At 53.6% G+C, this 24,174-nt stretch overlaps 8 protein-coding genes across 8 annotated transcripts; 5 read left to right on the forward strand and 3 right to left on the reverse strand.

The window, feature by feature from the left end:
- Positions 1 to 546: 546 nt before the first annotated feature.
- Positions 547 to 1,651, reverse strand: MRS44_001403 (uncharacterized protein; the record flags this gene model as incomplete). Its single annotated transcript, XM_065623685.1, has 4 exons — positions 547 to 1,115; positions 1,165 to 1,333; positions 1,392 to 1,544; positions 1,610 to 1,651. 4 exons carry the CDS (start codon positions 1,649 to 1,651, stop codon positions 547 to 549), a joined length of 933 nt encoding a protein of 310 aa, XP_065480119.1.
- Positions 1,652 to 2,858: 1,207 nt separating this feature from the next.
- On the reverse strand, positions 2,859 to 4,166 carry MRS44_001404 (uncharacterized protein; the record flags this gene model as incomplete). Its single annotated transcript, XM_046279882.2, has 1 exon — positions 2,859 to 4,166. One exon carries the CDS (start codon positions 4,164 to 4,166, stop codon positions 2,859 to 2,861), a length of 1,308 nt encoding a protein of 435 aa, XP_046138329.2.
- A 100-nt stretch (positions 4,167 to 4,266) lies between these two features.
- Positions 4,267 to 4,602, forward strand: MRS44_001405 (uncharacterized protein; the record flags this gene model as incomplete). Its single annotated transcript, XM_065623686.1, has 1 exon — positions 4,267 to 4,602. One exon carries the CDS (start codon positions 4,267 to 4,269, stop codon positions 4,600 to 4,602), a length of 336 nt encoding a protein of 111 aa, XP_065480120.1.
- Positions 4,603 to 7,796: 3,194 nt separating this feature from the next.
- On the forward strand, positions 7,797 to 8,623 carry MRS44_001406 (uncharacterized protein; the record flags this gene model as incomplete). The annotated part of the gene is made up of 2 exons (XM_046267371.2): positions 7,797 to 7,906; positions 7,966 to 8,623. The coding sequence occupies 2 exons, from the start codon at positions 7,797 to 7,799 to the stop codon at positions 8,621 to 8,623; spliced, it is 768 nt and encodes a 255-aa protein (XP_046138327.1).
- Positions 8,624 to 10,551: 1,928 nt separating this feature from the next.
- On the forward strand, positions 10,552 to 12,256 carry MRS44_001407 (uncharacterized protein; the record flags this gene model as incomplete). Its single annotated transcript, XM_065623687.1, has 2 exons — positions 10,552 to 10,560; positions 10,838 to 12,256. 2 exons carry the CDS (start codon positions 10,552 to 10,554, stop codon positions 12,254 to 12,256), a joined length of 1,428 nt encoding a protein of 475 aa, XP_065480121.1.
- A 1,625-nt stretch (positions 12,257 to 13,881) lies between these two features.
- MRS44_001408 (uncharacterized protein) lies at positions 13,882 to 16,767 on the forward strand (the record flags this gene model as incomplete). Its single annotated transcript, XM_065623688.1, has 4 exons — positions 13,882 to 14,913; positions 14,967 to 16,060; positions 16,208 to 16,328; positions 16,384 to 16,767. 4 exons carry the CDS (start codon positions 13,882 to 13,884, stop codon positions 16,765 to 16,767), a joined length of 2,631 nt encoding a protein of 876 aa, XP_065480122.1.
- An 894-nt stretch (positions 16,768 to 17,661) lies between these two features.
- MRS44_001409 (uncharacterized protein) lies at positions 17,662 to 19,763 on the reverse strand (the record flags this gene model as incomplete). The annotated part of the gene is made up of 6 exons (XM_065623689.1): positions 17,662 to 18,197; positions 18,248 to 18,737; positions 18,784 to 19,046; positions 19,096 to 19,264; positions 19,312 to 19,403; positions 19,712 to 19,763. 6 exons carry the CDS (start codon positions 19,761 to 19,763, stop codon positions 17,662 to 17,664), a joined length of 1,602 nt encoding a protein of 533 aa, XP_065480123.1.
- A 1,321-nt stretch (positions 19,764 to 21,084) lies between these two features.
- On the forward strand, positions 21,085 to 23,732 carry MRS44_001410 (uncharacterized protein; the record flags this gene model as incomplete). Its single annotated transcript, XM_065623691.1, has 6 exons — positions 21,085 to 21,095; positions 21,207 to 21,552; positions 21,600 to 22,144; positions 22,191 to 22,430; positions 22,493 to 23,565; positions 23,617 to 23,732. 6 exons carry the CDS (start codon positions 21,085 to 21,087, stop codon positions 23,730 to 23,732), a joined length of 2,331 nt encoding a protein of 776 aa, XP_065480124.1.
- Positions 23,733 to 24,174: the final 442 nt, after the last annotated feature.

A 24,174-nucleotide genomic window follows, 5' to 3' on the forward strand; every position in this document is an offset into this window, starting at 1 on the left:
CGTAGGTGTAATTCGAAGGGCACGGAGGGTTAAGGGAGAGCAAATCGGCCTTTCTTTACCGAAGGAGTTGTAAGAAAGAGGGAACTGACGTTCTCTCCTGAAGGATGAGATGAATAAGAACATGATCTAAAGCTTAATATGAGGATTGGATGAATAAGAAGAGCCTTGATTTTAAAGTGGATTATTTTATGACTTTATGATTACCTTTACATATAGTAAAATAAAGAGCATTTGCCAAGGGTAGCCCCCGCCGCGTGGCAGACCAAATACTCAAGTTGATGTGTTAACGGTTATTGTGTTCCTTGATGTTGAGGCCAACGGGACGTCATCAATAACGACAATGTGTTAAATATCCGCTCCCTTTAAGCGTTCAATCGCATAAAAATGTAAGTAAACTCTTGATTATCAAGGATAACATGCAAGTTAATTGAGCTGGTATCAATTCTAGACGGCACATCCGTCTCGTCTATATCGCTTCTATGAGCAAATCTTACACGAGTCTTGTATATCTTCTTCAAACATGGACAAATTCATTCGCAACCCAGCTTAGAACTTGTACACCTGCTCCTGCGAGTAGCCGAGCTCCTTGAGGGAGCCGGTCAGCTCGCCCTGGTCCTTGGGGCTAACCTTGTTGCCCGAAATAGCCTTCATCAGGCCGGGAGGGCCGCAGACAAACAGCTTGATGTTCTCCTCCTTGGGCTCGGGGAGGACAGTCTTGAGGAGCTCCTTGGAAATGTAGCCCTTGTTGCCGACCCACTCCTTGGGGGGGTTGTCGAGGACGTAGAAAGCGCGGAAGCGCTGGGGGTAGGTGTTCTCGAGCTCGTCGAACTGCTTCTTGAGAAGGATGTCCTCCTCAGTAACGTTGCCGAAGACAAGGGTGACCTTGGTCTTGTCGTTGGGGTTGTTGAAGATGGCGCGGGCGAGCTGGTACATGGGGGTGATACCGGTACCGCCGGCGATGAGGGCGATGTGGGTGTGCTTGTTCTCCTCCCACTGGTACTTGGGCAGAGGGCCCTTGATGTCGAGGCGCTGGCCGGGAACCAGGTTGTGGATGTGGGTGCTCATGGGGCCGTTGGGGTACTTCTTGACAACGAGGTCAAGGAAACCCTTCTCGCCTGTCCCATTGTTAGTCGCAGCTTAACATAGAGGGTGTTATACACATACTCTCATCGCTGGTGGGAGTATAAGGTCGGAGAGTGGCCTTCTCGTCCTCGGGGCCCTTGTACTTGGTGAGCAGGGCGCTAGCAACAGGAAGACCAGAGACCTGGTCGGGCTCGGGAAGCTCGAAGCGCAGGCGCTTGGTGTTGTGGTTGACGATCTCGACCTCGGCGAGCTTGAGAGAGGAAACCCTGATCACCGCCAGTGAAGGCCTTCTTGGGCTCAGCACCGACCGCCTGCTTCACATCCGCGGCGGCGGCAGCGGGCGACGAGGCTCCGCTGAAGTACCAGTACGCGGCACCGCCGAGGACAGCAGCACCGCCGGCGAACAGGATGGCGTTGGAGCCGCCCGCGCCGCCGGCCTCGGTGGCATAGCGGCGGACGGACTGAGGAGCGAGTTAGCCATGATGCCATCGCCAATGGAGGGGTGCAAGAAGCGAGAAAGACATACCCTCTTGAGAGGCTGGGCCGCGCGGAAAGTTCTGGCAAACATTTCGATAGAGTTCCTGGTGCTCGGACGAGGTCAATTGGGGTAATTGGCCAGAAATAAACAAGATTTGAAGGGCGGGAGAACGGGAGAGCTTAGGGGGAAGAGGGTGTCGAGGCGCCGGCGAGTGGGAAGCTCAGTTTATTCTGCAATCGGAACTCCGAAATGGTCATGGAGATGACGTTATGAGTCACGTGATGTCCCGAGAACGTCAACAAGGTCCCCGAGCCGGTCGGAAAGCCGGATATATTTGTCAGTAGACTGTTTTCGTTGACGCTGTTCCAAGTTGGTTCTTTCAATGCATAGCATCATCTTGGCTGTGGATTGGTAAGCCGGCAGTTGATCTGACTGGGATACCGAGAAGCTTGATCCCCAGGTCGAACGTTGTGGCTTAGATGCAGCTCGAATTGACGTACGTCAAACAAGCCACGAGGTTCAACGGGTGTGGCTCAACGACTTCAGTCACTTAGGTACGTATGAGATTAGCCATATCAAGATGAGTGAGTTGGTAGCTGATCTCGCTGTTCTCCTTAGACTATTATCTTCTCAGACCACTTTCTTAGCTTGTTCTCTTCACTACTTACCGTCTTCCTTAGGTCATAATCTTGGAGGTTCTTAGATCAGGATTTATTACGACTCAACGTTTTGGCTCGCTACACTCTGTGCTTCCAGACTTGAACGACACTGTATTCATCCAGCATTATCAGCCAAGTCCAAGCCAAGCCAAGCATCGCTCCCATTCGCATGGTATTACATTCAACGACTATAGCTCATCCTCCCCGATAGGCGAGCAGCCTCCTCACGCACCTTGCTTTCATCAACATCAAACTGCCATCCTCTTCAACTTTCAGCTCTCCATGCGGCCTCTCCTTGAACCCTCCTCTAACATGGGCATTGCTGCGTAACTCGGCCCTCAAAATCGGCGTCACCTGCCGCCCGTTTATATAACCCCCACAAATGCGCCAGTATTCGCAGATATATGTCCTCCCCCGCCCTTTGTACTTTTTCGAAAATGGCCCGGTTCGCTCATCGGCGTGGACAGCCAGATTTGGACCCAGCTTGGATAGCCAGGATATCAGAAACACCGCCCTTCGTCCATGTCGTCGAATTCGTTGTGCTATTATTGGTATTTCCGCCCGCTCCCTTACAAGTATACATCGAGTCGTGAGCGTCTTCAAGCATCGCATGCAAGTCGTTATATCGAATCACCACATCACCTCTCGTTGTCCTTCTCTGCGGCTTCCTCAACGCCCCCTGGCTCCGGCAGCTCCATCGGCGGTTTAGCTTGTACCGGCGTGGAGGTAGAGTCTCTCTGCCTCCCAGAGTCGTGACTCTCCCTCCTCAGCATCCCCACGTCTTGGGTCTGAGCCATTGTCGGGGTGTTTGCCTGGCTCCCTCCTCGCTGCCCGTGGTAGTGGATGACCTGAGGAGGTGCTTGTCCTGAGTGTAGTCCCAGCTGCTGGGTCGGATACGGGTCAAGGTCTCTGCTCGAGGTCGAGAACATCGACACGATAGGCTGATGGTACCCGTTAGTCGCATTGCTGGAAGATGGAGTGTGGCCATATTGACCGCTATGCTCCGCTTGAGTAGGCGTGCCCACATCGTTTGGGGAGCCGTTTCCCTCCACAAGCTGGCCCGTCAGGCTGTTCATTCCACCCTCAATGTCTCGAAGGAGTCGGACGTATTCCTCGGGCACCAGGCCACTCTCCTGCGTCTTCGGATCCTCGGCCACCAGCCAGCCCTGCCCGTGCCGGTACGAGACCCAGATGATTTGGCCCTCTACCAGGGGCAGCTCGTTTTCGTTCTCCCGCTCGAAGTCGAACAAGGCGACGGCCTTGCCGTGGAACTCCTCGTCCGGCGATGTAATGGTAAACTGATAATCTCGTGAATAGCGAGACTGATCCTCTTCATTGTATCCTGGAGACGATGGGGGGCTGGAAGCATCTGACCCGGGCTGATAATACTCACCGCCGTCGGCAGGACGGGGCTGCTGGGCAATATGATATGCCCGGCTGTGTCGTGCCTGGTCCGGCGGATAAGTGACATACTCTCCACCAGGGCCGTTGGCCTCGCCGCCGTTGTTCACATAATATCTCTCGCTGCCATCCCCACCGGTTCCCACGTAATAACCCCGCTCATGATCAAAGTTGGACGGGTGCAGATCAACCTCGCGAGTCCTTCCCCTTAATGCCGCAGCTGCCGAGGTCGACTTGTGTTTGCGGTGTCGTGTAGCGACGACGGGGCTTTGTAGGTCTTCATCCTCGCTCCACGGGGGACCATCTCCGAATTGAATGGGAGCAAGCTCATGGCCACGGTTGTATGCATCGGTGCCCCATGAATCCCAGGGCATCTTTTGTTCCCAAGAGGCCGGAGGGTCTGATAGTCTGCGATGCTCGCTTGCCGGGGTTGTCATGCCCGAGGGCGGACCCGAGGGCTCTGGTGGCGGGCCATAGTGCAACGGGTGCGTGACTGGGTATGCAAAGTCCCGCACCTGAGTATATGGGAGAGTCGACGGGTACATGGGAATTAGATGAGAGGTCGGACGGGACCTCGTGGGCAAGGAGCCCGTCGAGTATTGGGAGAGTCGGCTCCTGGAGGCGTGCGACATTGGGCGCGATGTGATGCTTCGGCGCGATGGTGGGGAGGTGATCAGAGGCGGCAGCGCGGGGTGGTTGGGGTTCGGAGGAGAGGACGCAGCTGCTGGAGGAGAAGTCGCTGGAGAAGAAGTCGCCGACATTACCACTGTCATCGACATGCCTCACAAGACAAGTCAAGCGACAGTCGTGCGATCTGGCGCACACGGCCGCGCAACCGCCGAAGGATGGGGACCGTCTGTTGCGGCACGCGCGCGGGGCGGCAGCAAGATGACGGGTAGAGGCTCGGATTCCCGCGGCGAGATCGAGACGGGCGAGGCTCGTACGAGATGCGACGCTTGCGCCGAGGAGGGCGATGCTTGATATTGCGGGTTGAAGTTGTCAGCGCAGGGCGTCGTCCGGGCAGAGCTGTCCAAGCAGGCGGATGGACGTCAAGTCAGCCGCAGCGCTAAGGCTCTTGTCCCTCGGGGAGGGGGGACACAACGTTGGGCGGGCTCCAGTTCGGGCGGGATAAGCCAAGCCCTAATGCAAATGCGAGACGACCAGTCGTCAGGCGATAAATAGAGCAGGTGAACTTGTAAGGCAACCTACGGAGCACCGCGAGTTGCAAGTGGGGAGAGGGATTGCAAAGGAGCGTAGAGAAACAGAAGCAGAAACAGAAAACAATGGATGTATGGGGGAGCCCGGCGACGCTCGGGACAAGGGCTCAAGCGATTGCCTATGCCTGTCTGTCTGTCCTGGGCCTGCGCTCGCGCTTGCGCTTTGGGCGAGTATCAACGGGCCTGGCCTGGGGTAGGATTGGATCCCAAGTTGTGATGGGAGAGTGAGAGAGAGGATGGATGGAAGAGAGGGCCGAAGAAGAGAGGGTCGTCCGTCCGTCGACAACCCACGACGAGGGGACATGGCAAGGTTGGTCTGGTCGTTGGTACACCAAGGTACCTCCCTCCCGTCTCGTCACCCCCCGCCGTACCGACCGTTGTAAGGCGAGGCATGGCGGGAGTGGAGCGGAGGTTGCCAGTGGAGGGGGCGCTGGGCGCTATAGCGCACCACACCACTGAAGCAAGCGCCTCGCGCACTGATCCTACTGGCTGCGCGTTGGAGACCCAGCGAGTCAGCGCCTGTAAGTCGGGTCCAAGAAGCCCAATGGCACCCAACGACTGAGCTCCTCTGTCTGTCAGCTGTCGCCCGTTGCTTCTTTGGCGCTAGCACGCATGGGATTGATCTGAACATGATGCTAGAAACGGCCTGATCTGGGGGCGAGGGAGATCTGAGGTAAATACGGCCAGTAGACGGACGTTGGGTGCTTCCATGCGGGAAGAAATGGCCGGTTTCATCGATAGTTGGATGGAGGACTCTGGTCGAGATGAGGGGTCGCGAGGTACCTTGTCGTACATCCTGTCTATCCAGCTTGGAGCCGCAACCATATCCATCTCTACCATTGAAGCACCCAGAAACGACCCAGACGCAGTCGCTCATATTTTTTTCTCTCTCATGCATGCGCAGAACCAACAGATGCCCCCAATGTCTCGTCTCCCATGGACGGATCCTTGACCTCCCTCGTGTTCTCGTCGGAAGCACGTCGTCTCTGCGCACATACACACACGCACACACACATGTATACACACACCAACACGTACGACAACGTCTAGAGGGCCATGGTACGCCATGCCGGACGGGGATCGCCCTGGATACCCACCCGACCTGCTGGAACCTCAATCTGGGATGGCGGCCCTGCTCATCTCTTTGCCTGGCAAATTTGACTAGGAGGGCGACCAGGGCTGGCAGGGCCGTAACCGTTCCAAGGTCGCGATGGGAGCAATCTCCGGGCGGCCACCGTCTGGTTGCCGTCGCAATGGAATCGTCTCGACGTACGTCTCCGGCTTGCCTGGAAATTACCATCATCATGGCGCGCAGGATGATGAAACTCGAAGCCCCGAAGGTTGTGTGGCAGGGGCCGTCATGGATGGATTAGGTTGGTTACGTATGTAGGTAGTGAGGCGAGCCTAAGCAAACAAGGTGGTGACCATCGATCAACCATCAACCATTCTCTGATTCCGTGTCACACGTTCTTGTTCCTGTTGCTCGCTCTTCAACTTGCTTCTTCTTCAACTGCCCTCGGGAGCCGCACAGATCAGAGTAGGATAGATGCCGGTCCCGAATATCGTCCCGGCGGCCGAGGCGTCGATGGCTTCCGGCTGCATGCCCACAATCCTGCCGTGAGCACGAGACAATTTCTGCATCTCAAGCCAAGTCGGTGTAGCGTAATTGGATTTGCAGGGTTGTTACAGGTGAGAGAGAGAGGATGCGATATTACTCTCAGCTTAGTAGAGGAGGGTGTTTTGGAGAGTGAGGTCAGTTGAAGGATGGTTGGGTACACACTTAACTTACATGGCGCCTCAGCTACGGCCTCAGCTTGGGTCGAGAAAGAGTGCTCATCAACATGACATCTATGGCGAGCTCACCGCAACGCCAGCTCCTTTTCATTGTCCAACGTCTCCTTTTTCAAGCCTCCATGCAACCGGTGATGCAAGACGGCTTGTTCTCAAAGTGTTTCTATTTCTGGCAACTCTGCACTTTAGCTCATTTACACCCACTCCCTGATTGGCCTTGCCCAATGCGTCGTCTGTTTCAGGTTATGCGGGCGCCTAACAGCCAATAGCGTGTGCCGAGCCGAGTTCGTCGGTGGGGGAGAAGCAGGTCGGTTCTCATGTGCACAGCGATGGACGAGTGTCCGTCTGACCATCCATGAATGAGCGAGTCCAACTTCATCTTGTCTGGCATCAATTTATTCCGACGTAATCTTGCAAGGGTCAGGTGATGACTTCTGGCTGTTGTTTGGATCGGATATCGAAGCCGACGGGACTTGCGGATGGCTACTATTTCAGGTATCTGTGGCAAGGCCTTTCATCTATTTTGGATGCCCAAAATCTTGGCAGAGGGTTGTTGAATTCTCCGTCGTCGACATTATTATTGTTTTTATTATGCATAACACAAGGGTTGAACGTTGCAACTATTCTTGGCGTTCTCTACTCACCCCGATGAACCTCAATTACATCGGCTCCGAGGTCTCAGCTTACATCATTCAGATGACTAAGCAGACATCCTAGCCGCACTTTAGCCGACAGTGTGGGACGTCACTTCCAGCCTCGCCTAGGTTTTTCACCAACCTCACAACCTTCTCCTCAACATTCCTCAAACAACAAAGACACGCACAAATTGCATTGCGCACCGCGTGGGCAACGAGGCGAAATGACATGATCAAAACAACTGTCTAAGGCCGAGAATTCGTAAGTACACTTTCAACTAACCCGTCTGCTTTCTATGATGAACTCAATTATTGGAGCTGTCTGAATTTCCATTGCTGAAAAGACACCTTATACGCTTTTTTATCTGATTTATGATCGCGCATCTATCTTACTCTAGCCTGCTCAACTCTCGCGGCCTGTGACTGACTTTGATGCTCATAGTTTTGCCGTGTCTGCTACCCCCAAAGGATGCCACGCGCCCCTGCGCCTCATCACGACCTCATTTATTCGCCAGGCTAGAGAACCGGAAAGATGGACGTTGCGAACGGAGGATCCGCCGCTCAGGGCCAGAATGGCTCGGGTGGGCAGCCTGACGGATACAAGCTCACATTCTGCACTGTATGTGCGAGTAACAATAACAGGTTAGATGCCTTGTTCTCCCAGCCCGGACTGCTGTGATGCTTACTGGTCACGCAAACAGATCCATGGAGGCACATCTCAGACTTTCCCAGGCGGAGTACCCTGTCATATCGTTTGGTACTGGCTCTCTTGTCCGCCTGCCGGGTCCTACTATCACACAGCCCAACGTCTATCACTTCAACAAGACATCCTACGACAGCATGTTTAAAGAACTTGAATCCAAGGATCCCCGGCTGTATAAAAACAACGGAATCTTGAACATGCTTAACCGAAATCGAGGCGTCAAGTGGGGACCTGAACGCTGGCAAGACTGGCAAGTAGGCGTTCCTCGTCTGAACCACTCTAAGGATCGTGGTAGCGAGGGCACCGAAGGTGGCTTGGTTGATGTTGTCATTACCTGTGAGGAGCGGTGCTGGGATGCCGTTATTGATGACCTTCTTAACCGGGGGTCTCCCCTCAACCGACCTGTCCACGTTATCAACGTCGAGATCAAGGATAACCACGAAGAAGCTGCCGTTGGTGGGCAGGGTATTCTAGATCTTGCCAATTCTCTCAACGCTGTGGCCCGAGAAGAGCGAGACTCTATCGGCGCCGCCGCATTTGACAACGGCTCCGCTGCGAGCAGGGCTACTTTCGACGAGCGAGTTCCGGATGTCCTTGCCTCCTGGCAGGAGAGATGGCCCAACCTTCCGGCCACATGGACCTTGGCTTGGTTCTGAGAACACGCTATTGGCCCTGTTTTTTCGAGTTGTTGATGCGCATGTTACCGCTTTGTTGGCTGTTTTATGCCAAACAGTACTATTATGAGTGATTAAGAGATACCACGCCGGACCTCCCGGCCAGCAGCCTTTGGGCAGACGAGCGAGCATTCTCTCGCAAAATTGGGAACGCTGGGGCAACAGGGGCGCAGCCCGTCATGGATTCACACGTAGATTCTGATCGGAGAACCAAGGGATGGCCTGCTTCAACTCACATTATGAGCCGAGGTGGTGGAGATCACAGACAGATATCTCCGATGAGACCGGTGAAATTGGTCTTCTGGCCTCTTCGCGTGAACATGAAGACTGAGCCCAGGCATAGCTCCGTGAACAACCTCGGCCATGTGCAGTTCCGGCATGGACTTTCCATGAAGTAGAGCCCCCATGGGTCATCATTGCCGGCCGTTCCGTTGATGTTCCAGCTGTAATAATGATATAGAGGGAGAGGAGGCAGATCACAACGCCGGCGCTTGAAGGACCCTCACAGTGTTTTGAACACACAACTTTCATAGGCAGTCAGAGACCGTTGATCATGATCGACCTCATATCGCAATGAAGATTCTCGCAGGCTGCATCTGCAACGAACTGTTTCTGGAGACGCTTATCGATCTGAATCTTGCACCCGTCCCATCCGTCGCAAGGTCATGGTGCTGATCCTACCAGCTGAGTTGACCCGTGTTTTGACGACGCTCCAGCCAGATTCATCCTCCTGTGCCCCTATTTGCGTGCCCCACGACATGCGAAAGATTGGGACCTAATCCGAGTGACGGGTCTAGTTAGTAGACGGTCAAGAAGTCGAGACAAGACACCAGGACAAAGGCAGTAACTCCTCACAAGGTATTCTAAGGATAAGTACAAAGATGATGCGATAATACACAAAAGATCATTAAAGCATAGTCTTATTATGATTGTTTCTATGACATTTTAGTGTTCTTTATGAAAATCTTTAGACCATGGTACGCCGTTACAGTATTCGAGAAGAATTATTAGATGCTCTCTGCCCCCTGACTCTTGGCCCGCGCAAGATGTTCTAGATCGGTGCTTGAAGGGATCTTCGGGTCTCTCCACCCCTGGTTGCCAGACGACGGCTTTCCATGTAAGACCAAATGACTCCTTGATCAATGTCTTTCTTCAACGGTGTCTTGTCTTTGCATCAACTCGCCTATCAGAGGCCGGATGTTGCAACATCTGAGTCGCGTGTCTTGGTCCAAGATTAAGGTTGTGAATGGCTTGCCCTTGACATCGAATCCCGGACCCTCGGTGGTCTTCTTCACTTATGCAGGCGCCTATCCAGGGGGTCTAAGTCCAAGAGGCAACCCGAGGGACCTCTTACATGCCGCGTAATGAGAATGGATGAGCGACGAAGGCCTCCAGATGGACAGGGCACGTCCGCCTCTAAAATTAGGTTCGACGCCACGAGCTCTCTCGTGTGGATCATTGTGGATTTGGCTTAGCGTCAGCGCTGCTTCATTGATATCGACTTACAAGATCAGGGGTTAATGGTTAACGGGTTGAACTCTGGGATGGGGGAAGGGTCCAGTCTTAAACGGAAGTGCCAAGCAAGTATGTCTACCTGGCTTGTTCATTTTCGAGTTCTCGTTCGTGCCTGGACGTCTTGCCAAGCAGTCTCCCCCGTGTGTTTTGGAGACTCTGTAAGCGATCAGTTCATCCTAGACAGAGGCGAGGCTCTGTTGAGTCGTAACAAATGCAACAGTTTCTCAAGAAAATTGAACTAATATGGGGCTTAGCAGGCATCCAAATCCTTCCTATGATTTTGCGCCTATCTAGGCATCTATTTAAGCTGGGTCAGAAACAATATCTATTATATGTCTTGACGAGTGCGGCTGTCCGCGGCGCCGTCGGCACCCCGCGGATTCCGTAAGCTCAAGATGCACTATGTAAGCAACATAAGAGAGATGGACTTCTTGTGTGTGGTATGAGGCTTCAGAGTTCACTCAGCATTCTCGCCCAATAGCACTCTTTCCAGTAAAAATCATCAGATCATCCATCACATGGCGTCGCAACGGAATGGCGAGCCACAGACGGCCGCCAAACAGCCAAGAGTCATCCGGCCAATGAGCCACAAGTACGGCCCTGTCTAAACGTCACCTTCCAGCCTCATTCTAACAACATACCAGTGAAGCCTACCATTCAGCTTTACATGTGTTACGCCAGAGTGCTGCTACAGTTGTGGCATGCCACTACAGATTGCCGGAAGAGCTCACTGGTCGAGGTTCTTTCGAAGCTGTGCAGGATGCCTTCCACCGGGCCATGGCACTCACGGTGCTTGAGCACCCGATGTTGCAAGTGGGTATCCTCAACGAAGATTCGGCTGTACCATCCTGGATCGAGCTTGATTCGGTTGATCTGAGTGCGCACATTGAGTGGGAAGAAGTCAGACCTTCACAGGACCGCATTGCTCGTTCGCGGGAGGTGACTCTATACCAGCTTGATACCTTTTTTACTGATGTAGAATCCAAGCCTGGCTGGAGGATGTCAGTTCTCAGGGAAGAAGGGAACCTTTCCTCTCTCGAGGTTATCTTTTCATGGAACCATGCCAACGTTGATGGTGTGTCCGGCAAGATCTTCCACCAAAGCCTGCTGCGCAACCTCAATGATCCCAGGATCAACGAAGAGTTGCTCTCTCTCAAAGGAACGGTGCTCCATCTCGAGAGCGTGGCTGACAGGTTCCCTCCTCCGCCAGAAAGTCTTGTCAATATCCCCATCTCTCTCACATTTGCCCTCTCAACCATCTGGAAAGAACGCAGACCCCCGTTCCTGGTGTGGGGTGATTCTACGCACGCAACCTGGGCTCCGATCCGCGAGGAGCCATACAAGACCCAGTTCCGAACGTTTTCGGTGGATGATGCGACAGTGAAGAAGGTTGTCAGTGCGTGCCGAGAACACAAGACTACCATTGCCGGCCTCTTACATGCACTGCCACTGGCATCCCTGGCTCTGCAGCTAGACGAGGGCAAGGAGCATTACAAGGAGGACGCCAAAACAATGTATGCCATTACTGCCTTGGATACTCGCCGGTTCATGCCCACGAAACCCAAGGAATATCCGTGGCATGTGCCCGAGAGAACCATGGATAATGAACTCAGCCTCTCCTTCCACATGTTCGATTCCAAGCTGCTCGCAGAGATCAGAAGCAAGGCAAAGGGTGCATCATCGGAGAAAGAAGCCATGGGTCTGCTCAAGGATATTGTCTGGTCTGCTGCAGCAAAGACCAGGCAAGAGATCCAGGAGAAGCTCGACAACGGCATGAACAACGACCTGCTAGGTCTGATGAAGTTTGTCCCAGACTGGCGGGCGCAGAAGATGAGCCAGCTCAAGAAGCCACGAGGAAGTGCATGGGGTGTCTCCAACCTGGGAACTCTAGACGGGGAGGGTCCCGGTTGGAAGATCGAGAGAGCCGTGTTTCAGCTGAGTTGCGAGATTACATCGCCCGTGTTCCATATCAGCTCCATCAGCGTAAAGGGCAGAGAGCTCTGCGTGGACGTTAGCTGGCAGGAGGGGGTGATCAATGAGGCGATTGGTGATAAGTTGGCTGAGGATATGGAAGCTTGGTTAAGGTTTCTTGGTGCGTAGCCTTGGAATGATGGGACCTGAGATGAATCATCGTGGAGATGGACTTGACGTCCGGAAAGGAAAAGCTGTATGTCTTTGTCAGTAAAAGTAACTTAATGAAGATCCATGTCTTTCTTTGCTTCAGGACGGTAATAACATGTTGCGTGTCTCTCATGGGCATCCATATTAGACGGTGAGGATAAGAGAACTCCCGTTAAAGCGGCACTGCTCATGTCGAGTCTGACAGCACAACAACCTTGCTCCAGTGGGTGGCTCCCTCTAGGATCCCGTCCCTCCCCAGCGCCTCGCTCGGCAAGCCGCTAAGCTTTGCGAGTCCAGCTTGGATGAAGCAACGAATCACGGGTCGAGCCAGCGTCGGCTTCAGGGGTAAGTCCCCAGGGTGCAGGGATCGATTGGAGGTTCGCTCAGGGCGGCGCACACTGTGGGCGCTAGAAGAGGGTGGACGAGCTGCATCGAGATTGGCTGGGTGCCCCTTGCGCCAACGTCGACGCAGCCAGAGGCAGCCTCCATCTCGGCCATTTTCTGCAACCACTCAGTCGAGTTTATCTGGTGTCATGCAATCTGACGATGGTTATCGAATGGACTGCAGAGAAGACACGACAACTGCAGAAGGAGTTCAGCTGGCTTCGTGCACGCGGCATCTGCGGGAGTGTGAATGCAGGCGTGGTGTTGTGCGGTGGGTTCGAGAAATTGCGGTCCAGTCCGTCCAAGAACAATCAATTAATTGCTGTCCAGGGGGAGACGCGGCCTGTTGCCCATGCCATGTTCGTCCCGCGTATTGCAGACCGAGCCAATACAGAAGCTCATTTCCCGCCGAGATCTGACTGTGCATGCATGCATTCGCAAAAGCAGCATCACAAGTAAAAACTTGGGGGAGGGTGCAGCGCACAGTACAGCACAGTCAAGGCATGCACACGCTATTCTTGGTGGTGGAGTCAGGGGACCTGTTGATCCATTGCTTCCTTCCATGGATCCATTGCTTGCTTGATTGATTGATTCACCGATCAACTTCTTTCCACCCCGAATCCGATTCAAGCTAAACCCCAACCCCCTTTTGGATGAAGTAACGGGACGCTTTCATCCATTCATTCATCCCATCATCCCCATCCCCATCCCCCCTTCCCTCCAGTCTCGCTCGCTTCGCTTCGGTCTCGGATTCGTGGAGTCGCTCGCCTTCTTTGTTATCGAAGGAAGGAACGGCAGAGAGTTCAGTTCCATCCTCCATTCTGTCCTTCCCTGCTCTCCCGCAGTGTCCATTACTTCTCCATACCTTACCCATTTTTTATCACCACCGATTCACACTTCCGCATCATTACTCCCCCCGAGACCGTCGTTGACCGACTCTCAAGTCGTCGTCGTCCCTCTCGGCCGCCCGGAGATCTTGGCGCTACTGGCTCGTCGCCCCTGAACGCCCCCGAAAGACGCCAACCTTGTGGGGGAGCCTTGGCCGTCGATTCCAAGGACGACACACCTGCATTTCGACCGGTCCCGCGTGGCGTCCTCTATGAGACAGGCGACTGGTGCTTGCTTGCTTGTTCCGTCTCCCTCCAGCGCTGCGCAGCGGCACCGGGCACCACCACCTTGAGCTTCCGTTCCTGTCTCCTCTTTGACTTCCTTTCACCATCATGAGCATCAGTGCGGGACGCAATGCGCCGCTATCCCCAGTCTCTGTAGTCGGTAGCGAGTTCTCAGTCTCAAAGTACCAGGCTGCCGACGACGGCCCCTTTCCCAACGGTCGATCCAACCTCGCCTCGCCCCCGAATTCGGGTGGCTCCAACAGCAACATGAGCATCAACGGCTTCGCCAACGCTCCTGGCCCCAGGAGCACCGGTGGTCCATCGCCTCCCGCCTCCATCGCCCGCTCCAGCAATGGCACCAACATGTACGCTCGCAGCGACAGCGGCCGCAACAGTGTCCGCGGCGACCTCGACGAGGCTATCCTCAATGAGCACTACGTTGCCTTGCGCGCCTTCCTCAACACCCGTGACCCCAATCACAAGCAGCAGCCCAACAAGGCGCGGGACAAGCTGCTGCGTCTCTCCTCCGTCCAGTTCTACGAGCTCAGTACCGACGTATTCGACGAGTTGATCCGGAGGCAGGCCGCCGCCAGAGCCCCCCCGAACGCTCCCAGCGGTCCTCCCGCCTTTCTACTCCCCGAGAAGAACTTCCACCCGAAGCGAAACCAGGCTCGTCAGAGACTTTCCTCCCTAGGCCCACCCCGATTCCGCGACCTCGCGGCCGACGTCTACCACGAGCTCGAACGCAGATTTCCTCGCTTCGTCGGGGGCGACCTCCCTCGGTCAGGAAGTCCCATGTCAATCCGGGGCGCTCCCGCAAGCCGCTCGGGCACACCGGTTAATGGTAATGGATTTCCCCCAAGGGGTCAAAGCCGCATGAGGAGGCCCTCTGATGCTCCATCTATGAGAGGCCCTGGACCGACAGATGCTTACGGGTTACCTTCACCAGGTGCCCCCAATGGCGATTATGGAAGACCGACACCAAAGCAGCTCAACCAGAATAACACCATAGTTCCAAACAAGAGTACCATGCTGGAAGAAGACGACGAGGGTGACGGCGACGGCGATTCATTTGCGCTAGAACAGGTTACGGACAATCGCGAGAGCAAGCGGAGTGCCGAGAGCGGTGTGACCTCGGAAGTGGGTGTTTTGGCGATGTTTGCCAGCAGGGCTCAATGGCTAACCATTCGCAGGCCGATAAGAAGCTCATTGAAGACTATCAAAACCAGGTACGAGAATTACGCGAGAAGCTTGACGGTATGGAGGATGCTATGAAGAAGAAGGAAGAGGAGATGAACATGGCTCTGGACCAGGAGCGGTCACGAGCAACAGCAACCAGTCTTGAGAAGCAGGAATGGAGCGATCTCCGGCTCAATCTCGAGAACAAGCTGGCTGAGGCGCAAAATCTGAACGACTCGATGAAGCAAGAATTGCAGCGCGTGCGAGATGACCATGAAGCCGAGACCCAGAGGCTCAGGGATGAGGTGGTCGCAGCACAGAGCGCACAACCCACCAGAAGCATTGAACCCGGCGCTGCAGACTCGGAATTGCAGCGGGAGAATGAGGAACTCCGACATGAGCTCCGGGAGCAACAACAGGTAACAGAGGAGGTCCGGAAAGAAGCTCAAGAGTTTCTGCAAGAGATGCGAGTCCTATCCCAGCAAAGTGGCTCAACATACGAACGACAAGCCGAGCTCGAGAAGACGATTGAGCGCCTTGAACATGAGGTACACGAATGGAGGAACCGCTATGCTCGCGCCAAGACGCAGCTCCGACATATGCGCTCGTCCTCTGTCGGTCTTGGAATGGAGCACGACGCTGCAAAGCACATCCGGGAGAAGGGATTTGTCGACGAGCATGGTCTTATTAAGGATGTCCACGTTACAAAGTTCCAGATCGCCGTTGACGAACTCCTGCAGAGGGCACGGGCTGATGACCCAGAGAAGGTGATTGATGCTATGAAGTCAGTCGTGGTCAGCGTCCGCCGCATTACCAAGGATATCGAGGGAGCCCAGAACCATGATGAGGAGTTTGCCCAGCAGCAGGCCAAATTGAGGTCCAAGGTCTCATCTACCGCCAACAGCCTAATCACAGCCTCCAAGAACTTTGCCGCCGGTGCCGGAATGTCCCCCGTCTCCCTGCTCGACACAGCCGCTTCTCATCTCTCGGCTGCCATTGTGGATCTGCTCCGCCTGGTCAAGATCCGGATCACTCCAGCCGAGGAATTGGACGACGAAGAGGAGGATGGAACCGTGACACCTGTGGACTCAAGCGGCCTCTTCTCCCCGTAGGCAACGACCAGGTTTCCGCTTCTCAGAGTACGCTCCCCCGGCTCGACCCTTCCAAGGCCTCGGTGCCCGTGGTAGCGTGGACTCATCGGCCTACAGCCCTATAACCTCCCCCGGCAGTCCAGGGATCCCTACTCCCACGACAGGTCCATGTCCAAGGATAGTGCGGTGCCAATCGGGCTCGGGTTTCCTGCGGTCCCAAGCGGCAAGCCGGTCAACGGACACGTAGCACCCCAACCGGATCCCCGAGCCGCTGAAGATCTCAAGGTCAGTGTGCCCTATTAATTGTGATAATGAGCAGCTGTGCTGACTTGTACCTCAGCTCTACCTTGAAGATCAGAATGCCGTTCTAGCGGCCGATGTCCAGAAGCTCGTCAACACCATTCGTGGTGATGCCGATATGGAACAGATCATGGACGATATCGGATCTATCTCGGCCATCGTTGGCAGAATCATCTCGGACACACAATCCTCGGGCTTTGGCGAGATGGCAACGCAACTCACGCACTACAGAGCTCGACTCCTCGAGTCTGGTGATCAGGGCCAAGATATGGCTAACATCGGCATGAACACCAACTCTCACGAGTGGCGAATGTGGGTGCAAACACTACCACCTATTGCGTTTGAGATGGTACGCGAGTCCAAGGAGCTGGTGCAGCAGCTGGACAACGTGGCCAGGTCAGGGAGGGCGGATGACTTTTCGTAATTACCTTGCAATTTGCCGCTGAGATTCCGGATTTCGCCTTTTACGAACGGAAACGCGCTTGATACCCCCTGAGTGCCGACTTTGGCATCGGACAGTCGCTTTGGCTGTCCCAATTTCTCGTCTTTGGATATGGTGGACAAGGCTGGGGGTTGACGTCGAGGGTGTCTCTTTGAAAGACGAGGCAGGCGGATCAAGGAGGATAAATGGAAGGGACTGTTAAGTAATGTGTGCACGCGGGAAAGCATGGATACGGCGTTGGACAAGGTGCTGCTGATGACGCACGGTGTGAAGACATAGATTCTGGCAGTCAGTATATACAAGCCGTGGTGGGTTTTCAGACAGAGAGTGTCAAGACTTTATGGAAGCGAACAAGGAGGGGTTGTCCTTTTTTGTTCAGACAAGACGATACGCGGACGATGATAATAGAGATAGATGAGAAATGGAGATGTCTGTCTCAAATGCCGCCTGCAACTGAATGTATAGGAGGTGTGTTATGATGTGTTTATCAACGAATAGGTAGAGAGCATTGGTAAACACCATACTACAATTGCCTGGGTAGTTTACACATTAACTTGGGATCTGGTCTGCAACTCTGGCTATCCTTTGTAAATCCTCTGGATTGTTCCTCTCTAAAACTCATTATAAAATCAAAGGAAGTCATCCACTTTAAGATAAAGTCTCTTCTTATTTCTTTAATCCTTATATTAAGCCTTAGATGAGGTTCTTTTATGTATCTCATAAGATATTGAAATTGATACCTGGTAAGTGTACTTTAAATACCTTTCCCAGCACCTTGCCCAAGCATGTAACCAAGCTGGTGTGCCAAATACCGCGTCCCTCTTCCACAACATCCCAAACATTCACCCCTTTTAATTTTTTTTGTCACAGCACCCTTTAGTTTCTTTCCCCATTCATCGTGCCGTAGCTTTGCTGCGACTTGCCCTTGCTCGAGGGCTGAAAGTCCTCATCTTCAGAATCCGAAGCGATGGCAGAGTCATCCGGCAGCAGCAGCGTGCTGGAATCCGTTGACTCATCATCTTCGGCATCACTGCTCTCCGCCGAGGCAGTAGGACCCTTGCCATCGACGGCCATATACGCCGGGATGGCACCGAGAATGGCCACAAACATGAGGTAGAACCAAGGCGTGACCATGTAGCCGTTGTCGGCGCCCCAGGTAAAGACGGCGCCCGTCGAGGCCGGGCCTAGGGCTCGGCCGATGCCGCTGAAGGTGGTGGCGTATCCGTTCAGGGTGCCCAGCACGCGGAGCGAGGTGCAAGAGTTGGTGAGGAGGATCGTTGTCGAGGGGAAGGCAACGATAATGGCAGCCGCCTTGATCAACAGAACAACCAAGAGGGCAATGAGCCTACCCTGGGCCGTTGGAAAGAGCACGCAGTACGGTGTGAGGAAGTACACAAGTGGCATGAGAAGACCTATAAGAGATAAGTATCAAATCACACTTTGTATGACGCTCATGACTTACAGCAAACTCTAAAGCATCGCAGAACGCCGAACCGAGTCACAATTGGGGGATAGAGCAGGAATTGGATCACACCACAGACAATGCCGTACAACGTGAAGATCAAACCGATCTGGCCGTGTTCCAACCCAAATCCTCCAGAAAAATAGAACGGAAATTTGAAGTTGTCGGGGGTCTTGTCCTCAACCGGGTGGTACAGGAAGACGCTGAGGACTTGATCATAGGCAACCGAGTGGAAGGCCAGGAAAGAATAAGCAAGGAGGTTGATGACGGTCTGGCGAGTAAAAACGCTCTCCTTATGCTGACCATAGGGCTCATGGCTGTGCTTCGTCGGGATCACCTTGCTGGGGAGAAGAGGGGCAGTCGCCTCTCCATCCACGAAGGAGGCTCGGCGTGTTGAGGGAGCCGGGGGTGAACGTCTCAAGGTGCGCTTGATGCGATCACCAACCAAAAGACCCCAATCCCGATGACCTCGCTTGCTCGGGAGTGTTTCCTAGATCCTGTTAGCCTGAGTAGCTTCACCAAAGGGTTCTGCTTACATGTAGAAATAGAGTTGCGCTGGTGGCGGAGATGAGGAAGAAGATGGTCAAGACCAAGTTAGGAAGGGCAAAAGGAAAACGCTTGAAAAACTCAATGTTTCCAAAGATGGCTGGATACTGCTTTGCCGGCTCAGCAAAGAAGCCTCCGAAGCTGGGACCGATGACAGAACCCAAACTCCAGACTAGAGGCATGATACTAAAGGCCCTGGGCTGCAGTTCCCTCTCTGGCACCATCTCGGCTACCATGGTTCTAATGATACCGACTAGGAAACTGTTAGTTGAGAATATCAAGTATGGAAGAGGCACACGTACCATTGCCGTTTCCGCCGCCCTGGATAGCTCGCACGGTAATGGCCATGGGCAAGCTCGTAGACATGCCCCAAATCACAAAGCACACCATGGTACTCAAGAGGCCGGTGATGATGGTGGGCTTTCGACCATACGTGTCGGATGCCTTTCCCCAGCCAACAGCGGTGATACTCTGGGCGATGGAGAAGACACCGAGGTGATACCAGCCCAGCGAGCGACCTTGTTTGTCTTGACACCGAAACTCTTAACCATAGAGGGTAAGTATGGAAAGACAGAGGTGTAGGCCATGGGCTCGGCGATTCTGGCAACAGCTATCGGCATGTCAGCATATACAACAGATGAAACAAAGGGTACCTGTGAACCGGACCATAATGTCCTCGGGAGTTGTGTTTAGGATCATCCTGCTAGAGTGCCTCTGCGCCCGATGAGAAGTCATTCTTGTCAAAACAATGGTACAGTAGCACATATTCGCACTGGTAGACAAGAAAACCACAGAAGTAGCAGAGTCATGATGCAGAGAGCCATTCGATTGTGTACCCAAGCACTGACCTCGGGACGCCCACTTGGGAGTATGACTAGGAATAACTATAGTAGCGACAGAAACGACTCTGATACTTACCCAGGATCGCCAGCTGCTGGACAGGCAGCTTGGGCTTATCTTTGGTCGTCATTGTCATGGTCCGATGGTGCAAGACGATCTGGGGGCCGCGGGTGGGGAAACGCGCGGATCAGATTCTGACAGTGCTTGTAGCAGTTCGTGTAAGTTGTACAAGGCGGATTTGAGAGGAGAAATGTATCAGGCCTTGAGGTTGCTTCTAAAGCAAGACACGCCGGCAGTCTGAAGCTTCAACCGAGAAGAAAACAAGACGAGGTTGAGTCAAGGCAGACGGAGAGTGAAGCCAGGCCAAGGTATGGGTCACAAAGATTCAGGTGAACCTCTAGTTAATAAGCCAATGCTGACCAGAAACGGGTTGGCCCAGCCCGTGCCGTGCAGAAAATGTGCATCTCTCGGGCAGATCCACCCGATCCAACCCCCAAAGTCGCCCGTGAGACGCCGCGACAGGGGGATCTTTTGGGCAATTCTGCGGACAAGGGCCGATCATTGGAGAGCGGCAGCTCGACTGTGGGTGTGGAGGGTCCGGGAAGGAAGGGTCACAAGCGCGCAGCCCGCATACATATCGGCCGTAACGTCCGTCGTTGTGTGGAACGCCTTTCGGCTGTCAGTTCAAGTCGCCGTTTTTGAGGCCAGAGCTTCCCCGCGCGAGACAACAACAAGCGAGACATTGCCGTGATATGCGAACCATGGCGATGACGCATAGGATCTCGGACAAGAGAGGGCCTACACCGTCACTTGACCATGTAAAAAGATCACGGTCCGGGGCCCTTGTTGAAAGTTCCAAACTTGCAAGTGGCGATTGTCGGTGTAATCTGTTTTTTCTGGGGCAAGCCCCCCGAAAGCGGACCTCCATCTTCGGGTTTGACATGGGAAAGAGCGCCAGGGTGTTAGTAATCCACCAGCCCCGAACGCCTCCCCGCCCACCCCCGCTTGTTGCCCGAGCCGGGGAAAAGTGCTCGGCGGGTTGCCGGTCGCCTAGCTGGGCAATGGGAATGGATATTTGTCTTCAGGATATATATCTATGAACTGTCTATTATATTGTGAATTCATAGGATAGACATGTGGTCAGTAAGAGTATGCATCCATCATCCAAGCCACAAGTCTTGCCAAATTCCATCCTAAGACTGAGTGGCTGGTGAAGGGCGCGGTACCACTTTCTACTCTCAGCATCTGGGCCGCGATTGGCCAATAAGCTCCCTCCCGTTGAAACGTCATCGCCCATCACATCACGCCTTAGCTCTCTCAACTCTCAAGGTCCAAACCCGAAGCTCTCACTTCACTTCAACAACAACATCAAAGGCCATAGATACACGGCCACCATCGGATGACGGATTCTTAACCACTGCTGGAGCACTATCCGCGAGGACGTCTTCACCATGAGCAGCCTGTGAGTGCTTTGGACCCCGATAAGCTACGACCTCCACTTTCCGGCTGTCGTCATCTCGAGCTCGACCTCGCCTCTACTCTGGGTCAACGTTTACTAAATCCCCATTCTCAGCTCTACTCCCCAGGAGAAAATGGCCAACGAGAGGACCCCTCTCATTGAGACCGTCCAAGTCGGTCCTCCCAGGAGGAGGTACCCGCACCAGACCTGGCGTCGCTTCTTCACCATCGTCAGCTCGGTTGTTCTTATCTGTGGGTTCGCCTCTTTTATCTTCCACGGCTTGTTCATCTGGCCTCATCGCTATCACCGCGGTCAACCCGGTGGTTGGCCTCACGGAAAGCCTCTAAGCCGGGAAGACCTGGATCGGATTCTGTTTGATACGCCTGACCCCAAAAAGGCCGAGGAATGGAGCCGATACTACACTTCAGGCCCTCACCTGGCTGGTAAAAACTACTCTCAGGTAACTGCACCCCTGTTACCCGAAGGCATGAAGCTCATATCTTCTAGGCTGAGTGGACAAGAGACCGCTGGGAGGAATTTGGAGTCAAGTCAGAAATCGTCTCTTATGATGTTTACATCAACTACCCTGTTGATTCCAGCGTTTCTCTCTTGGAGAAGTCCAAGGACGGAAACGACTGGACGGCCACCTTCAAGGCTTCCCTTGAAGAAGATGTCATCTCTGAGGACCCCACGACATCTCTCGAGAACCGAGTCCCTATCTTCCACGGCTATGCTGCCAGCGGAAATGTTACTGCTTCCATCGTTTACGTCAACTACGGCACCTTCAAGGACTTCGAGGATCTCGTCGAAGCTGGTATTGACCTCAAGGGCAAGATCGCCATTGCCAAGTATGGAGGAATCTTCCGTGGCCTCAAGGTCAAGCGCGCTCAGGAGTTGGGCATGATTGGTATCCTCATCTACAGCGATCCCGGCGATGATGGCGAGAGAACCGAAGAGAACGGATACAAGCCTTATCCTGAAGGACCTGCACGAAACCCAAGCAGTGTCCAGCGTGGAAGTGCAGAGTTCCTGAGCATTCGACCTGGTGACCCGTATGTCCCCTTGCATTGAACGTCAAAACTTTGGCTGACTTTCTAGCTCTACGCCTGGATATCCATCCAAGCCTGGTGCTCCTCGCGTCCCCGTCGACGATGCTACCCCATCAATCCCGTCCATCCCAATCTCATACCGCGACGCCTTGCCTATTCTCAAGGCTCTCAATGGCCACGGCCCCAAGTCTACTGACTTCAACCAATACTGGAACAAGAACCTCGGTTTGCGATACAAGGGCGTTGACTACAACATCGGTCCTACACCTGATGACATCGTTGTTAACCTGTACAACGAGCAGAAATATGTTACCACCCCCTCTGGAACGTCATTGGTGTGGTAAATGGCAGCATTCCGGATGAGGTCATTGTCGTTGGAAACCACCGAGATGCTTGGATTGCCGGCGGAGCTGGTGATCCGAACAGTGGCTCTGCTGTCATCAATGAAGTCATCCGTGGAGTTGGAAAGGCTATCGAAGAAGGCTGGAAGCCCCTCCGTACGATCGTCTTTGCGAGCTGGGACGGCGAAGAGTACTCTCTCATTGGAAGCACTGAATGGGTTGAGGAGTTTCTCCCATGGCTCTCGGGAGCCAGTGTCGCCTATGTCAATGTTGACGTTGGCGTGGACGGCCCTGAATTCACTGCCTCGGCGGCCCCTCTGCTCAACCAGGTTATCCGCGATGTCACGAGCATTGTTCCCTCGCCAAACCAGACTGTCCCTGGACAGACGGTTGGAGATCTTTGGGATGGCAGAATCAAGACCATGGGCAGTGGCAGCGACTTCACGGCCTTCCAAGACTATGCTGGTATCCCCAGCATTGACTTTGGCTTCAAGTACAATGGCCACAGTGCTGTCTATCACTACCACAGCAACTATGACAGCTTCTACTGGATGAGCGAGTACGGCGACCGTGGATTCAAGTACCACAGAACCATGGCGCAGATCCTGGGTCTGACCATCGCCAAACTGGCCGGCAGCATCATCATCCCCTTCAGCGCCACCGAGTATGCTGATGCTCTGGATGGTTACCTCAACAAGGTGGAAGCCAAGTTTGAGCCCCTCCCCGAAAACCTCAGTGGCGACAAGCTATTCGCTTTCCGAGGCAGCGTCTCTGCTGGCGCTATCATCGGCAGTGAAGACGAGTTCAAGGAGAGCCTGAAGGACATTCGACACTCACTAAAGAAGTTTCATCTCAAGGCTACTGAACTTGATGAAGAGGCTGAGGCAGTCACTCGTAAGATTGAGGAAGGCATTCCATGGTGGAATATTATTGAGAGGATCCGCCTGGGACGCGCTATTATTAAACTCAACAAGAGGTACAAGCTCCTCGAGAGGAGCTTCCTCTACGAGGGCGGCCTCGATGGACGAGACTGGTTCAAGCATGTCGTGTTTGCACCTGGCCTATGGACTGGTTACGCTGGTGGTAAGTACTTGACTAATCTACGCTTTGAAATTTGTCACTAATCACATGTAGCTGTCTTCCCCGGCTGGGATGAGAGTATTGATGCCAAGGACTATATCAACGGTCTGAAGTGGTCCAGCATCATCGGTCGCTGCATCCACAATGCTATTAAGAGCCTGTCAGACTAAGCTCTTTAGTTGACAAAGTCTGGCTGTGTCTCTGGATCGATTCCGGATATCATCTAGCGCAAGGCCATTTTAGATGTACGATATGTGCAGGATACACTGGTGATTGTCCCTGAGCCATGTAACGTTTAACTTTTAACCTTTTCACAATGGCATGAGAAAGAATGTGACGGGCTAGAGAATCTAATCGCGTAGATAAAGAAGGAATCATGAATAATAAGCATTGAGCGAATAAGTCAACCAACGTATATTGTAATTGCAACTGTTGTCTCGTGCATTGTGGCAGGTCGTCATTCAACTCGGGCGCAAGTGTTTGAGAGGTTACGCACTTAGTCTGTTGTTAGGATAACAATTAATAAATTTATACTAATACCTCTCTCTATATTGTATGTTTAATAATGATCTTAGATTTAATAAAAGTGATGTAAAGTGAAGTAGAATTTGT

The sequence above is a fragment of the Fusarium solani genome, assembly GCF_023522795.1.
Source record: "Fusarium solani strain SB1 chromosome Unknown bctg00000000, whole genome shotgun sequence".
Classification (NCBI taxonomy): Eukaryota; Fungi; Ascomycota; class Sordariomycetes; order Hypocreales; family Nectriaceae; genus Fusarium; species Fusarium solani.